Below are 16,431 nucleotides of genomic sequence, written 5' to 3' on the forward strand. Positions count from 1 at the left end.
ATGACCTTCCAAATAACTTGTATTAATACCTTCTAAAATGCTCAGCCAGAAAGGTAATCCAGCACACTTGAAAATATCACACTAGTAAAGTTTGCCAATTGAGAAGCAAAATGAGATGTCTGTGAATTTGTAAACAGTATTTAAAATGTTTTATTTTTCAGTGGAATAATATAAAAGCAGACTGGAAAGAAGTACAAACAGACAAAACATTTTTAGAATAAAAAAAAAAGGAAAAGCAAACCATGTACTATGAAAAACCAAGGAGAAAGATTAAAAACCCTTTAAAAATATTCTTGTCTCCATTCCCTCTTCAAAACAAATAAATATTTACAAACAGATTATAAAATTATTTTATTGACAATTATTTTACAGGATTTTTCTCTGTAGGGAGTTGAGAAAGATGTTCCTCCTAGTGTACTGAAACTACCAGAGAATAGCTATCACATAATATTCTGTACATATGAAACCTCATCCTGTATAAAAAAAAAAAATTACAGTAATTGAGAGAAGCTAAGCCTTCTTCATCTGTGTATATTTGTTTAGATGTTAACGATTCTCTAATATATAGTGCTATCCCTCTCTTCTTTTGATATGCTAGAGATGTTAGGTTGCCATGTTGTTTTTTGATGTGTACTTCTTGGAGGCAAATTATATCTAATTTTAATCTTTGTAGTTTTGTAAAGATTTGCCTTCTTTTTGTGGGGGAGTTCAATCCATTTATGTTAACAGATAGTATCTTGACTTCCTCATCCATCTTTTCACTTGTATATAGGTCTTGCCCTTCTAGTTGTTCTTGTCTCTCTCAGTCCTTTTGTGCTTGCACCTTCTCATTCCACCTGCTCATGTTCCACCTGCTCATTTTCCACGCTCACTCTTTCTTCTTGTTCTAAAGCTTTTACTTCTGTTGGCAATTCATCTTGACTTTTACTTTCTATCTCCTCTCTACTTTCCTGATCTTCATTTGTTGTAAAATGGTGTTTAAAAAATTCGTGTGCTTTATCTAAGGTATCCACCCTAAATTTTTTATCTTGCCAGGAGATCAGAATTCCTTCTGGTATCAAACATCTGAACTTCATGTTGCATTTAATCAATTTTGCGGTCAAAAATTGATACTTTCTCCTCTGTTCTCTGACTCTCCTCTGTTTTAACATCTGGATTTTTCTCCCTTTATACTTCATGGGTTCATCTCTCATTCTTTTGTATACTTCATCTCTCAATGCCTTTTTAGTGAACCTCACGTGCACCTCTTTCGATAATCTGTGCCTTCTTGCATAGTTTGTGTGGATTCTGAATACTTCGTCTATGTCTCTTTATATGTAATGCTTATCTTTCTGTAATACTTCCCCCAGCAAGTCTATCATCACCTCAACCAGGTCTTCTTCTTTCTCTTCAATAATGTTCTGAAATCTCAGATAGAAAGCCGCCTTTTCCATTTCCAGAAAAATTCTAATTCTAATTAGCCAAGGATAGTTTTTGGTCCATTTCTTCCAATTTTACCCCCATTTGTTCAGCCCTTACTTCTACTTTCTGTATCCTCTGCTCATTCTTTGTTATCATTTGCTGGATGTTCCCTATCTTTTCATCCATCTTACGTATATCCCCCTTTCATCTCCCCTATTTCGCTTTTAATCTCATCATGGTTTTTGGACATGGCTTCCTGAGTTTTAGTCATGGCTTCTTGGATCGATTGTAACATCGTTTGCATATTCTGCATAGAGCTTGACTTCTCCAAACCTAGCATGCTTTCTATCGATTGTTGATTAGATGGGGATGATGTTGCTGATGAGGGTGCTGATCAAAATCATGGGCATTTTTTCCCACACCCATGCATAAGCTGTTCAAAGAATAAACTGAAAAGGGAAAAATCACCAATGATCAATACGATAACCCAAGTTGCGGGAAAGATTTTTTAAAAAAATAATCTTCTATCTCAATTTGAATTTAATCTTAACGAAAAAGTGGAAATTCAGAAAAAGAACTCTCTCTGAACTGCTGTAATCAATTTATTTGGAAAAACCTGACAGAACAATAGAGCCACGCTCTATTTATGAAACATTATGATGTTTCAGACTCCATCAAGACATTAATAAAAAGTATGAGATTACAATTTGAAAATATCAGAGGCTAAAAAAATCCTCAAAAGATTCACAAAGCACAATTCAGTCTCGAACACTAAAATAGGTCATTCCATCCTGAAAATTGCTGTAAATTTGTAACATGGAAAAAAAAAAAAATCAAATGCTGGAATTTTGGAAATGTCACAGTTCACTGTCCCATTTTTAAATAGCTAACTTATTTACCTCTGTTTCTTCACCAAGTCCTCACTAGTTATGAATGTCATTTTCCCTTCTGTCATTGTAATCTCATTCGTTTCTCTGGTGGCCCTTTAGTAGTAGTGCTCTGTTGTGTGGTCTTTGCAGCTTCCTTCTCCTCTTGTTTTATAGCTTCAGGTGCTGGCTCTGATTCTTTCTTAATCTGATCCACTGGGAAAAAATAAACCACATTAAGTCTAATTCTAATAGATTTACATGTCTCATTATCAGTACCATGAGATATTTCCTAATGCTAGGACTTCATTCAAAATATCACCTCGATTTTTACCAGTAAGTACAAGGAACAAACTCAGTTCCATTACCCTATATCTGAAAGTAAAGAGTTTCATTTAGCAGAGCAATGCAGAAATGACAGCTACAGGAAGAAAACAGCCTCCCCCCCTCCAATTTTCAAGTGGCCTTCCCTAAACCTAAAAACAGAATTGCAATTCAAAATTGCCAGAATACCAAGACTGCTGGAATTGCTACATGCAGATTTTTTTCCTGTGAGAAAATCATAAATCCCTGCTCTTTGGATAGCATAAGGGGAAAAAAAGATTGAAGGCTTGGAATTCTTTGGGATCCAAGTTACAGAAAATCTATATGCATAAAATGATATGCATAATGACCAACTTGGACAAAACTATCTTCTCTAGAGCCTGCATTAAATCTAATCATAAACATTTGCTGGATTTGGTCTCATTTAAACACACTAACTAAATTCTTACCTGGGACTGGTTTTTCTCCAGATTTTTGCTGTGAACAAAGAGAAAAACCAAGTCATTAGTCAAAAATGCACATCTTTTTGGTATAGATATAAGATTACATTCTCTTACTGAACATTGCCCAAATGAAGAAGAAATGTTGGTTGTAATCTATCTAGTATAACTGGATTCAGGATTAACATAGCAAGTCACACAAATGGTTGTCACTTAGAAATGGATTTAATTTCTATTGCCTAAGAAGCAGGACCAGAACTAATGAGTTAAATTACAATGAAGTCAGATTAGGATAAATGTCAGCCAAACCTTTCTAATTATACAAGCTAGCAGCCAGTGGAACAGGCTATTACATTAAGTGATGAGTTCTCATTGCTGGAAGCCTACTCAAAGTATTCAAAGCCTACTCATAATCTGGGATGGATGGCAGAGCAAAAAAAAATGTTTCACATTATTATAGAATTGGAAAGAACTTTAGGGTTCATCTAATTTCCTGCTCAGTACCAATTCCCCTAGAACATCTGACAGGATCTAAATTGGATAAGAGGTTACATCACTTTTAAGATTCCCTTCAATTCTAAAAGTCTTATGAAATATTTTTCTGCTATGCTCTTCAACTATTTGGTCATTTATGAATGTGATCAATGTTATCTCAGTACCACATCCTGGTTTGAAGCTCAACTGAAAAGGATCCAGATAATAATTTCTTTGAGGTCCCTTTAGAGTTGCAAAGTGGATGTTTTTTTCAACAACCTTCTCTTTTTAGGTTAGAGACAAGATGAAAATTCTTTAGAACCATTGAATCCAAGAACATTGGGGGGTTTTTTTGCTCCCTCACAGGTCATCTCTTCTCCACAGCCTGAATATCCCATCCAGTTCTTTGGGAACAACAGTCTCAAACTCTTTTCATGCTAAATTACTGCATCAGTCAAACTCAAACAACCTGAAAAGCCAGAGTCCAGCTCAGAGCAGGTCTTGAACAGTTTTGACAAAGTATCTCATTGTGGCAAATAGTAGTTTACTATTTGACTGTTACCTGCACAAACTTAGGGGGAAATTTTTTTCTCAAATCTAGAAGTAATGCATCCACACGTTGCCTCTGAAAAATAGAGCTTGGTTCCTCCTTCTTCTTTGTTTTTGGTTTGGCTTTATCTGAAAATAAAATTATGGAGATCATAATGAAACCGTATCAACTTTTTGATACCATAATTTATAAGCATAAGGGGAAAATAGTTCTAATTATTTAGAAATGAAATTCAGATGGATGTTTTTGGTATTCTGCAATTCAGGTAAAATAGATATGGCTTTGATCAATTTGTATTGCTACAGGAAAAAAAATTAATAGATGGCAGAAGTTAATAATTCTGCCAGCTCTAGGTAACTGAGAATACATTTTAAAACAGTAAGTACTAATGGAAGAACCTGCCACCATATACAGAAATATTATACTGATATATGATATTTCTGGAATGAGAGCCAATGTCATTTAGTAATCAAAGTATTGGATTAGAAGCAGGGAGGCCCAGATTCTAATCCAATCTTAAACATAGAAACCAGCTGGGTGATTTTAAGAGAGACACTTCCTTTCAGACCTAATTAGGCTCTGTGACAACCCAGCCAAAAAAAATCTTCCCTCCCCCATGCACTGTCAGTTTTGCTAGATGATCTAGGCAAACACAGAGCAAAAAACCCAGAACTTGCAATCAAATGGGGAAGAACACCATGGCATTTCCTGGAATACTTTACTCATTCTATATTCTATTGTTTTACAAATATAAAGTGACAGTAACATTAACTGACTTTCACTGAAGTATACAGACCAAGACCAATCACATACGGTATTTTTAGGAGTAAAAGACGCACCTTTCCCCCCCCCTAAAAGGGGGTGAAAATTTAGGTGCGTCTTATACACCGAATGTAGCCCCGCCCACCCATTGGCCCCCACCCTTTGGCCTCTGCCTCCCAGCAGTTTACCTCCTTGCAGCAAGCAGCAAGAAGAAACAGCTCATTTCAGCTTCAGCACAGCCTAATTAGCACAAGTTGATTGGATCGGACTCCCGACTCTCAGCTATTTTGCTCTCAGCTGTTTTGCCTGGGCCTCTGCTGCTTGCTGCAAGGAAGTAAATTGCTGGGAGCAGATTTTTTTCTTGTGCTAATCAAGCTGAAAATGAAAATGAAAGTAAAGCAGGCTGTTTGCTCTTTGCTGCAACGAGGCAAAATTACTGGGAGACAGAGGCAGAGGCAGATTTCTTTTTCTTGTTTTCCACACCAAAAAAGGTATGTGCATCTTATAGTCCGGAGTGTCTTATACTCTGAAAAATATGGTAATTCCTAAGGAAAAAGGAAGAATAAATTTTGAAATCTGAAGTCCCAGATATCTTACCTCGTTCCTCTTGATCTTTGAAATGCCACCAATAACCTTTGGAAGGGTGATAGCGACAATAAGACATAGCTTCCTCAAAAGCTGACTGGATTCCATGTACTGCAGTGAGCTGGACAATATAAATTTGTAAGAAAATGTGTGATTTCTCTCTTTGTACAGTACTTCAGCCAGCCAAATAGGCTGATTCACAACATATATTTTTCACACATAACTCAATATTCTAAGCTTTGTTTTGATACAATTTCCAATTATGTCATTGCAAATGAGGATGGAAGTTGGGCAAGGCAATATAAAAGGAGCAAAGAGAGCAATATGCTAACCTTCCCTTCAGTAGAGGAAATAACAGACATGAGGTAAAGTAAGAGTGATAATCTGCCCTCAGACTAATTTTATATAGTCTCTGGCCTAGTTTTAAAGCTCCAGTACAGTACAAGAGCTCAGTACAGACCTCTGACAAGACCTATCTAACCATCCCTGCAACAGAAGAAAAAGGATACAAAAAAAAGTAGGGGAAAATGTTTTCAGACAAATAGGTGTATATATTGATTATGATACTGAGTTCATAAAACATGCAGTCTCCAGAAACCGTCTCTGGAAGAATCAATAAAATAAAGGTAATCTTATTACTTATTCATATTATTAAAACATTTATATGGCCAGCCATCATATAAAACACAATTTTAGGTGATTCACTGTAGTAATAAAATTAAAGACAAAGAAGCCAGGGGTCTGGTCCACAATCTCGTATCCATCCAACCATATAATACTCATGGTCCAACTTCACACTGACCCAGTGCCTGTGGGAAAAGCCAACCTTTTAAAATCTTTTCATTTTTCTCCCTTTGCTTACATTTTTATAGACTCCCCCCCCCCCCCGCCCAGAAAAATAGAATTTTCAGAAGCTTAAATTAAAACAAAGAACCAGAAACCAAACCAACTTTTTGTGGGCATTTCTTTTATTCTAATAAAACAGTGGTTCTCAACCTTCCTAAGGCTGCGACCCTTTAATACAGTTCCTCATGTTGTGATGACCCCAACCATAAAATTATTCCTAAAATCATTGAAAATATGTGTTTTCCGATGGTCTTAGGCGACCCCTGTGAAAGGATCGTTCGACCCCCAAAGGGGTCCCGACCCACAGGTTGAGAACCACTGTAATAAAACCAGTGTCATAGAAACTTACCACTCTTGAGTTTACAACTGACCCCAAGTCAGGTGCCTGATAAATTACTCCAGCAATAATGTAATAATCAGCCAATGGGATAACTTTAAAAGAAGCATAGCATTAGTCAACCAATCCATTCTAGATATATAACAGGCGCAATTGCTTAATTTATTGCATAAAACAGTACAGAAATTGAAATATAGCTAGATTACAAGTATATTTAAACCCTACATTCTCAGTAGATTTACTTTTATGGGCATGTATTTAAAACTACTTCAGTGTAATAAAACAGTAATATATAAATTCTCCAAATTCTGCTTCCACTAATCAGATGCAGAAATAATTGGCCTTCCACTTCAAAAGAAACAGTGATAGACATTTAAAATGCAGAAAGATTGAACAAACATGGCCAGATAAAATCTTAACTATAATAACATCAGATAAAATCTTAACCATAATAAGATATCAGTGTAACCCAAAAAAGAAATAGCTTGAAGACAAAGCTCATTTTGTTACCCATATTGCATTTTACCACAAGAGGGCATTCCCTTATTGTTGCAAAAAAATAAAGTTAGCCTCAAAGACAGCTTCCAACATTATCCACATGTCCTTCACAGCAAATACTATTATTTTAAATTGGGTTAGATGGGATGAGGTAATGGAAATCTAACAATTTTACAGAGCCCCAGTTTTGTTTTGTTTTTTAACTATTTTAAGCAACATTTAAGAAGACGACATAACAATACAAATTATCAGAATGAATAGCATTGATTCTGATTCTATTTCTTCTTCTATTGACATAATCAAAAGGAGGAACGTCCTTGTTCAAAAATAGGAATATATTTGCTCAGAACATATGCAGTCTGCCCTGACAAACAAGTAGGTAGGACTGTGAGGCAAGATGGGAGCACTGGAGAACAACATACAATGTTGCTTTAGATTTACAGAATCACAGAACCGAAAGAGGTAATTTAGGCCATTGTAGAACCCAGTGCTCCATGCAAAATGAAAGGGGACACATAGTCCACCACTCTGTATCGAAGTAGTATGCCCGCACAAGGAAAATCTGTATGAATGGCAAGATTCCACAACCTAGACAACATCCAGATGTTTGGATTTCAGGTCTCCAAATTCTCCAGCCACACAAAAAAAAAAAAAAAAAGAAAGAAAGAAAATCTTGGAATTGGTCTGGCTGAAGAACATGCAGACTGAGAAAAGTTGGCCATAGGTTACACTCTACATTTTAAATAGGACAGCTGTCTACAGCCTTACCTTGTGTTGGGTTCTGTCTTTGCTGCTTACGGATGATGAAGAGGATTGGCTCTTGTGCATGGAGGAGAATATATTCTACTCCAACCATTTGACTGAAAGATAAAAGGACAGAGCTAAATCTAAGGACAGAAAACAGTCGCAGACGCTATAAACACTGAAATTATAAGCTATTTTAGTGTAGAGAAAAAAGAATGATCCTTTTTTGAAAACAGGTAATCTAGAAATCATTAAGTGGTGAGTAATTTCTTCCTCCCCCCCCACATAATTCTTGATAAAGAGTGGGGATTTATATTAATAGAGCTTTTATAAATTTACCAACTGCTGGTTTTCTTCCCATTCGCCCCTGGCACATAAATAGGTGAAAGACGGTGATTTAAAAGCGTATTGATTTAAATTACTAGCATTAATCTTTAATATCAGGAAACAGAAACCGTAATGCTATTCAAAAATCTCAAGTATGATTGGAAAAAATGAAAAAAAAAAAAGACTTAATTAAGAAGCTTCAGAATGTACAAAAAAGAAATTAGCAGCTTTAATAGGAAGCAAATTAAAGGAGTAAAAATAATAGCAGCAAACCTAGAAGGCCTGGGAAGGTCCTGAATAACTGTTTACTAATGAGAAAATGGTACTCCAGAAAGCAGCCTTTCCAATGCAAAAAAGGAATAGCATATGTTAAGTTTTAGCCTCACAGAAATGTGTTTTCTAAGTCATCCCTTTATTTATAGTTTCCGGTAGAAACGTATAGTAAGACTATGCCGCAGTCAAAATTTCATACTGTGGCAATGATTAAAGAGACTCTCCTCATTCCACAGTCACAAAGAGACACAAGAGGGTTAGATAAGCAGATCTACTGCAGAGAATTAGAAAGCCATACGTATGAAGAAGGGCTCCATCTAAGAGCACTCTGGAATCTTGCCCAATAAAGAAATTAATCCCCATCTTAAATCCTAGGTCTTTCCTCAAACTTTCTGAATCAACAGCAATTTGGCTGCTTTGAGGATTTGCCCCATGTTTACAAAAGGGCTTTCTCATATTGGAGATGCCGGCCTCACCCAGCTTCAAACTTCAGCAACAACAGTGGTATCAACACTGTTGGTTTTGTTTTCAGTTTTGGTTAAGAAGCTATACTGAATCAAGATTAGTTAATGTCAAAATATTTATTTAATGATTAATTAAACCTATATGCTATGCATCTTGCCTAAAGGAGACTCTAGGCAGCTTACAGTCATAAAAACAGCTCTGGTGGAGCAGTGCTTAGAATGCAGTACAGGTATAGTCCTCGATTTATGACCGCAATGGAATCCAAAATCTGTGGCTCAGCGAGACAATTGTTACATGAGTTTTGTCCCATTTTATGACCTTTCTTGCCACAGTTGTTAAATGAGTCGCTGCAGTTAAGTTAGTAGCAAGGTTGTTAAATGAATCTGGCTTCTCCATTCATTTTGCTTGTCGGGTGGTTGCAAAAGGTGCTCAAATGACCCTGGGACATTGCAATGGTCATAATTATGAACCAGTTGCCAAGCATCTGAATTTTGATCACATGACCATAAGGATGTTGCAACGGTCGTATGTGTGAAAAACAATTATGTCCCTTTTTTCAGTGCCATTATAACTTTGAACTATCAAGAAATGAACTGATGTAAGTTAAGGATTGCTACCTGTATTGCAGGCTAACTCTGCCACAGTCTGGAGTTCAATCCTGACAGGCTCGACATTGACTCAGCCCTTCCATCCTTCAGGTCAATAAAATGAGGACCCAGATTGTTGGTGGCAATATGCTGACATTTTCAAACCACACAGAGAGTGCTGTAAAGCAGGGGTCCCCAACCTCTGGTCCGTAGACCGGCACCAGGCCAGGGCATACCAGAAACCGGGCTGCACAAACAAAGCCCCATTCACGGGATGCAGGCAGCACGGAAAACCATGCCCCCTCCGGTCCATGGAAAAATCTGTCCCCACAGAACCATTCCCTAGTGCCAAAAAGGTTGGGGGCCACTTCTGTAAAGCACTATGAAGCAGTATATACAACTAAGTGTTATTGTTAAGTGCTAAAAACAAGATAAAACATTAAAATGTAAAAACAATAAATATTAACACTAAACTGATTTAAAATTGAGATGATGGAAAGGAAGAAAGCAAGATATAGAAGCACTTGAGTTAAAAACAATTTTACTGTGAGTAGAAAATAATTTATCAAATATAGACATAACAAATTAATTACAAACAAAAACAGAAGTTTAGATTTAGCATTATATGGCTTAATGATTTGTCCTCTAATCTCTGGCCACTAAAGTTTCAGAAGATTGGGTTTTTTTGTTTTTTGTTTTTTGTTGTTGTTTTTTTGTTTAGCAGTGGAATGAATATTCTGTATCGGGGTGCCAAACCCAATTGCATTACGGTCTGTATCATGACATATCGGGATGTTTTTTGCCTTTCTGGAGCTGGGATTGGTGTGGCCTGCTCAGGCTGTATCCGGTCCACGGGCCACCAGTTTGACAGGCCTATTCTAGATCCTTCATAACTGCTTTACAGATTTAAGGTAGATACATTTTTAAAAAATATTGTTACTGATTTAAAAAACACTGAATAATTTAATTTGTTTGATTTAAAATGAGCCTGTTAAATTAACTGCATTTTAATAATTCATCCTATTCACTGATTCAATGGAACTGGAATTGCATTGCCAAGCCATGCATCATAAAGAATAATGTCACATGGCCGCATCATAACTCTAAACAGTCACTGAACAAATGGATGTAACCTGAGGACTATCTGCATTAGTCCGCATATTTCTTTTCTTAACATCTTAGTTGATATTATGACATCATTTCTTCCTGAAAGCTAAAAAACTAATAATACTATATCAACTTACTTCAAGTGGTCCAAGGTTAGCCTTTGCATTTTGACCATTTCATTGTTGCATGTTCGATCATAGAATGGATTACTGCGCTCTGAGAAATAGTCCAATACACTCCCACTGTTTAATATTGGAATCCATGAACTATCAACCCAGGAAATTCCCAGCAGATTATCTGTAAGAGTAAAATAATGCACAAGGAAGAAGTAAAGTAAGAGGAGAAAAGAGAAAAACATAGTTTCGCATTCAGAAAAACCAATAACAGTAAAAAAAAAAAAACCCAACTATTTTAGTTTAACTAACTTGAGATATCCAGTATAAAAACTTATATATTAATGACATCAGTCCAACAATAATACAATATATTATCTCTTTAAGATGAAGATCCATACTCTACTCACTGAAGCATCTTTAAACAATACTGTATATTTAAAGTAAAACATTTAAATTATCATTTACAAATTTTTGTTTTAGCCCCAAGGCACACAAAAGAGAAACTTGCTGAGATAAATACTGGATAAGAAGTCTCCTAAGAAACTTGCATTTGAGGTCTTGAATTCTATGGCATTAAAAAACAAACAATGCATCAAACTGATAAATAATATCAGAGCAGAAATCTTTAAGCAAAGGAAACAAATTCAAAGCCATGCTACTACTCCATCACCTATACCAATACACTTAGAATATTATTTCATTCCAATGGTTTCTATGTCCAACAGGATGCCATAAGAAGATATAAGAAAAATATGGCAGTGAGAATTTTTAGCTTATAAAACGATATTAGTGAATATGATAAAGGTTTATAAATTTGACCATTGTTTAGACAAATTTTCTTCCTTTTCCTATAACACCTGAATTCAGAATATAGTTAGTCCTTGACTTATGACCATAATGGAGCCCAAAATTTCTGTTGCTAAGCAAAACATTTGTTAAGTGAATTTTGTCCCATTTTTACCTTTCTTGCCACAGTTGTTAAGTGAATCACTACAGTTGTTAAGTTGTTAACATGGTTGTTAAGTGAATCTGGTTTCCCCATTGACTTTGCTTGTCAGAAGGTTGCAAAAAGTGGTCACATGACCCTGGGACACTGCAACTATCATGGGTCAGTTGCCAATCCTTTGAATTTTGATCACACGACCTTGGGGATGGCTGCAGTGTGAAAGCATGACTGATAGGGACAAAAGAACACAAGAAGGGAAGAAATGGGGTGATCCAAAGTAAATGTAGGGTGGATGGCAGTACTTTATATAAGTCACATCTCACGGATCTGCAAATGATTCCAGTATGTACACTGGATCTCCTTCCCTTCTCCATATTTATGTTGTTATATTTGTTTAATTCCGCCAAGCTCTTTGGAAGCTTCAGATAACATGATATTCCTAAAAATATTACATATAGCAGATAAAATTCAGGTATTGCGTTATGATAGTCTAATAGCATCACGTATCTCGGGGCAATTGCTATATAAAAGATTAAGGCACATGATACTTAAGGCCATTTGAAATCTAAAAAAATACAATCTCATGAGATTTTTCAGTGAAAAAAATATTCTTAATATGTATAGAAAAAAGAATACCGAAGTGTTCTAATTCAATTTTAAGATATTTTAGCATTATTATTACTTTTAAACCCAGGATTCTCACAATAATTATTTTACAGCAGATTCTTGACAGGGAAGTTTTGAACCAACCTGAAATCCAACCTAAGATGTGATATATGGTTGCATAAAATATGCATATGCTGCTTCAGAAATCTTTTAGAAAGCAACACCCAGATGGCTGGGAAGCCATGCTTAATGCAGCATAAATAGGTCTATGAATAATACATGTGCTGCTCTCTAGCGCTTGGAAGACATCAGACAGTCATATGTAAATATATCTGCTCCATTCCTTTCTATGAAAACATTTTTTTTTAAACTGTGCTAAATTACTTCTTAAAAGTAATTAAAATAAACATTACAGAACCATCCAAGCTAAGACGGCTTAACAGAAACTTTCACTGACATTTTTTTTAGTAAACCGTACACTTATGTGACATCGCTCTTTCATGGGCCACACTGCTTACTCAGGTAGTCTGCCCATAATGGTTTACATAGAGATGGTTTTACAATCTTTTTATTTTTGTCATGGTCATTAAGTGAAACCATGTTTTGCTATGGGCCGGTTTTGCCAAAAACTGAAAGTAAACCGGGTTTTGGCAAAAACATTGTAAACATGTGGTCATGGGTAAATGTGACCTGGCTGCTAAGTCTCCAATGTGCAGTCATGTGACTGCAGAACTACAGAAACTTCAAATCCAGGTCATAAGTATTCCCTAGGTAAATCCATCATAACTTTGAATGGTCACTAAGCAACCTGTCATAAGTCTAGAACTACTTGTAGTTGGGTTCCTGGGTACAATTCAAGGTACTATTTATTGTCTATCTAGTTCTTCAAGGATCAGGGCATGGATGTTTAAGGAGTCATCCTTACATAATTATGTATGCTATCCTGTAAAATCTAGCATGGTGGGCATGCTCGGCTTCCAATATCGAACAATGACATCCTGTAGGAATCCTTTCTGTCACTGCTCTGGAATAGATCCCCCCTCCCCCGTCTGTTTGGGCCTCATTCTGCTAAACAGAAGATTAATATTCTGAAACAGAAATACAGGATCAGATTAATATTAACCAATGAGTGTCAGCTGTTTTTTTCCTTTAAGGGTTGCTTTTGATTATTTCTGAACTCTACTTAAAAGTATTTATGACTTGCACTAAATTACAAAAAAACCCCATAATTTAAAATTAATTCTAGCTTGACTTTGAAATATGTCAAAAATATGGTTTTCATTTGTTCTTTCCAGGACTAAAGGTCTGTCTTTTCTGTCACTATAGTTTTTGTATAGTAGCTGTTAATAGTGAGTGATCTGATCAACTGACTACCTTGCCCTTTTCACCACTGCAAAACTGGAAGAAATTTCTCTTCTTTATAGAGGCGAAGTTTGACAGATGCCTTGATTGTATGTTTTGATTCTCAGATTATTACAAAAATTGGCTTCACCTAATCTAAGCATGGTTTGTTTTAATCATAGTATGAACGAGCTATAGTGACTTGATTCACATATATACTTCATAAATTTTTCTTTATGAAAAACTTGGAGTTCTGATTTAAAAACATATTTTGGCTTAGACACTGTATTTCCTAAAGTTATAACCATTTATCCCTATCAGTTTCATGCATATTGATTTGATAAAAGTTAAACATGATATAAAACAGATATGTTTATCCAAGGAGTTAACCAATTATTTAATTGAGCATTACATAACATTTTGCAGCGCTAGAAAAACTTCAACCAAATTGATTATTCAGGAGAAATTTAATAGTATATAAATAGTATGACAACTACTACATAGGTGTTTCATTAACATCTAATGCGCTTTAAAAATTAAAATAGTTGCTGTTCTAAGACTATATATATCTGCTGTGTATGTGTCTCACTCATCCAAGTAGCTCCTGAAACTGAACCCAACACTTTAAAGCATGAACATTTATTTAAATGATTATAGTAGAGCATTATATAGTCTGGTCTTCTCATTTTCATTCATGTGCAACCTTTATCTAATTTCCACGGATTAGAAAATGTATGTACAATTGCTATATTGCACTCAACAAATCAACCCAACGTGTCATTTGTCTAAAAGAAAACTAGCATAACATGATTTGTTTGTACAATTTTGCTGACCAATATTAGTCAGACTGCACGACTAATCTACTATGGTGCCTCCCACTTCCAAATGCTGGAGATTTAATCGGAAATCGGAAAGAAATCTGAATGGGATCTGAACATCTGAAGCTCTTCCGGTCCAAAAGCTACCCTGGTTCGTCTATGTATTAAAATATACTGCTCAAAAAAAATAAAGGGAACACAAGCAGAAGACATCCGAGATATGAATGAAATAGCCTTATTAAATACTTTGTTCTTTACATACAGTAGTTTATACACTGCTCAAACAACTAAAGGGAACACAAAACTACTGTATGTGACGAACAAAGTATTTAATAAGGCTATTTCATTCATTCAGATCTCGGATGTCTTCTGCTTGTGTTCCCTTTATTTTTTTGAGCAGTGTAGATTTAAGCTGCGAATATCCTACAATCACTGGGTAGTAGCGAGAAGTTGACGTTTCGTGGCTTTCGACGCGGTTCATGAAAACACTCCATGCCTCTGATGGAAGCGGACAATAAATAGCCCAGGAAAACGTGCTATGGAAAAATACTAAAATAGAGAAGTAACTAAACAAGCAAGCTGGTCCTCCCAGTTTCGTAGGGATCGTCCCTGTTTATACCTAAGTACCAAGCAGGTCCGCTAACCCACGCTAGTCCCCCTCCAATACCTCTGATGTCGACCGCCGCCATGATGCACCTCCGCGCGTCGCAGCCACTCTCTCCTTGACGCGAAACTATGATCTCGGCAAACCATAGAGAAACGGCGTGTAGACCGATCAAAACGGGAGAATCGGCGCTTGCCTAGACTGGCGGAAGAAACGCTTGCGGCGCATGCGTATTCGTTGCTTCATGTCTCCAGGCAACCGCAGAATAACGGTACGGTTTCCATAGGAACGCTCGCAGCGTAATCAAGGCTTGGTTCAAAAAAGGGTTTCAAATCAAGACGCTGTGAAAGATTTTCATTGTAGTTTTCAGGAAGTGCTGGTCCTTAGAGCATGGTGATAAGGATTTAGATTCCAAAATAAAGTGACCCGAGTATATAGATTATTGCAATCTTGGTAATTAAGGTTCATCTCACCTCTGAACCCACTTAGATGGATAGGAGAGCAACTCCAGCATTTCCTACCCACCAAGCACGGCTACGAATCTTAACAGTATATGAAAGTGGGGAAGTCGTCCCATTGTAACTAATCATGATATGACTTTGATCAGCCAATTTAAACATTTTGGAAATATTAATTATATTGTGCAATTGGTTAGGTGGATGGAAGCAAACGATTTAATGTTCATCGTTTTTTTGTGTTGCAAAATTCCCGGGCCAAGGAAGTTCAAGTTACCTGATTATTGTGAACAGGCAGTACAACAATTGATATTCTCAAAGATTAATAACAACCAGCATGGGGAACAATGGTTATCAAAATATGTGGATGTAGGGCTTCTTAATTAGCTCCTCTCATTCCCTTTAGATGCATGCTTCTCAGAAATATTATCTGTCTTCGTTGTATGGGGTCCTTGGTTCTCTCCGAGTTTGGTTGTTTTTTTTTTTGTTTTGTTTTTTTTTTGTGTAGATGTTTCATTATCAAACTAGGTAACAGTGCTAGCAGTTCAACTCTGAGCTACAAATAGTCTCATCTATCAGTGTCTACATTGCATTTACATATTAAGTGTCTATAAGGATGTACTGAATTGCAAGCTTATGTTCAATAAAGTTGGAAAAGCAAACTAGTAAATAAATGTTCCTCCTGATCCATATTTTATTATTGACTCTCCTATCAATCTCTGTTATCAGAGCAGAGTGCTTTAAATGTAACTAATTCCAGCAACCCCTGGTAGGCAGGCAGAACAACCTGTCAAGTTTGTCTGGACTTAGAAACTAAACATATTGTAATTGGCCTTGTTTTGGGAAACCACCAGGGAATACCACAGTTATCATCTAGATTAGGAAGGCCAAAAAAAGGGGGGGGAGAGATAAAGGTACATTTTTGTATTCCTGACAAGAAAATTAAGTGAATGAATTCA

General features: G+C 36.2%; 2 protein-coding genes across 3 annotated transcripts in view; both read right to left on the minus strand.

Annotated features, from left to right (window-relative positions):
• The window catches only part of LOC139313983 (disintegrin and metalloproteinase domain-containing protein 20-like), a 31,031-nt gene extending 28,695 nt beyond the window's left edge, over positions 1 to 2,336 (minus strand). For both annotated transcript variants that reach the window (XM_070939492.1, XM_070939485.1), the window contains exon 1: positions 2,301 to 2,336. The gene's annotated coding sequence lies outside the window, so the exon portion shown is untranslated. The remainder of the gene's footprint in view (positions 1 to 2,300) is intronic.
• MED6 (mediator complex subunit 6) lies at positions 170 to 15,122 on the minus strand. The gene is made up of 8 exons (XM_070939504.1): positions 15,081 to 15,122; positions 10,724 to 10,883; positions 7,852 to 7,943; positions 6,598 to 6,680; positions 5,415 to 5,523; positions 4,068 to 4,183; positions 3,041 to 3,068; positions 170 to 2,483 (listed from the first exon to the last, which is right to left on the minus strand). Exons 1-8 carry the CDS (start codon positions 15,100 to 15,102, stop codon positions 2,353 to 2,355), a joined length of 741 nt encoding a protein of 246 aa, XP_070795605.1. The 5' UTR covers positions 15,103 to 15,122; the 3' UTR covers positions 170 to 2,352.
• Positions 15,123 to 16,431: the final 1,309 nt, after the last annotated feature.

Source organism: Pituophis catenifer, unplaced genomic scaffold (assembly GCF_029215685.1).
Source record: "Pituophis catenifer annectens isolate HBS135680 unplaced genomic scaffold, rPitCat1.0.hap2 SCAF_1, whole genome shotgun sequence".
NCBI lineage: Eukaryota > Metazoa > Chordata > Lepidosauria > Squamata > Colubridae > Pituophis > Pituophis catenifer.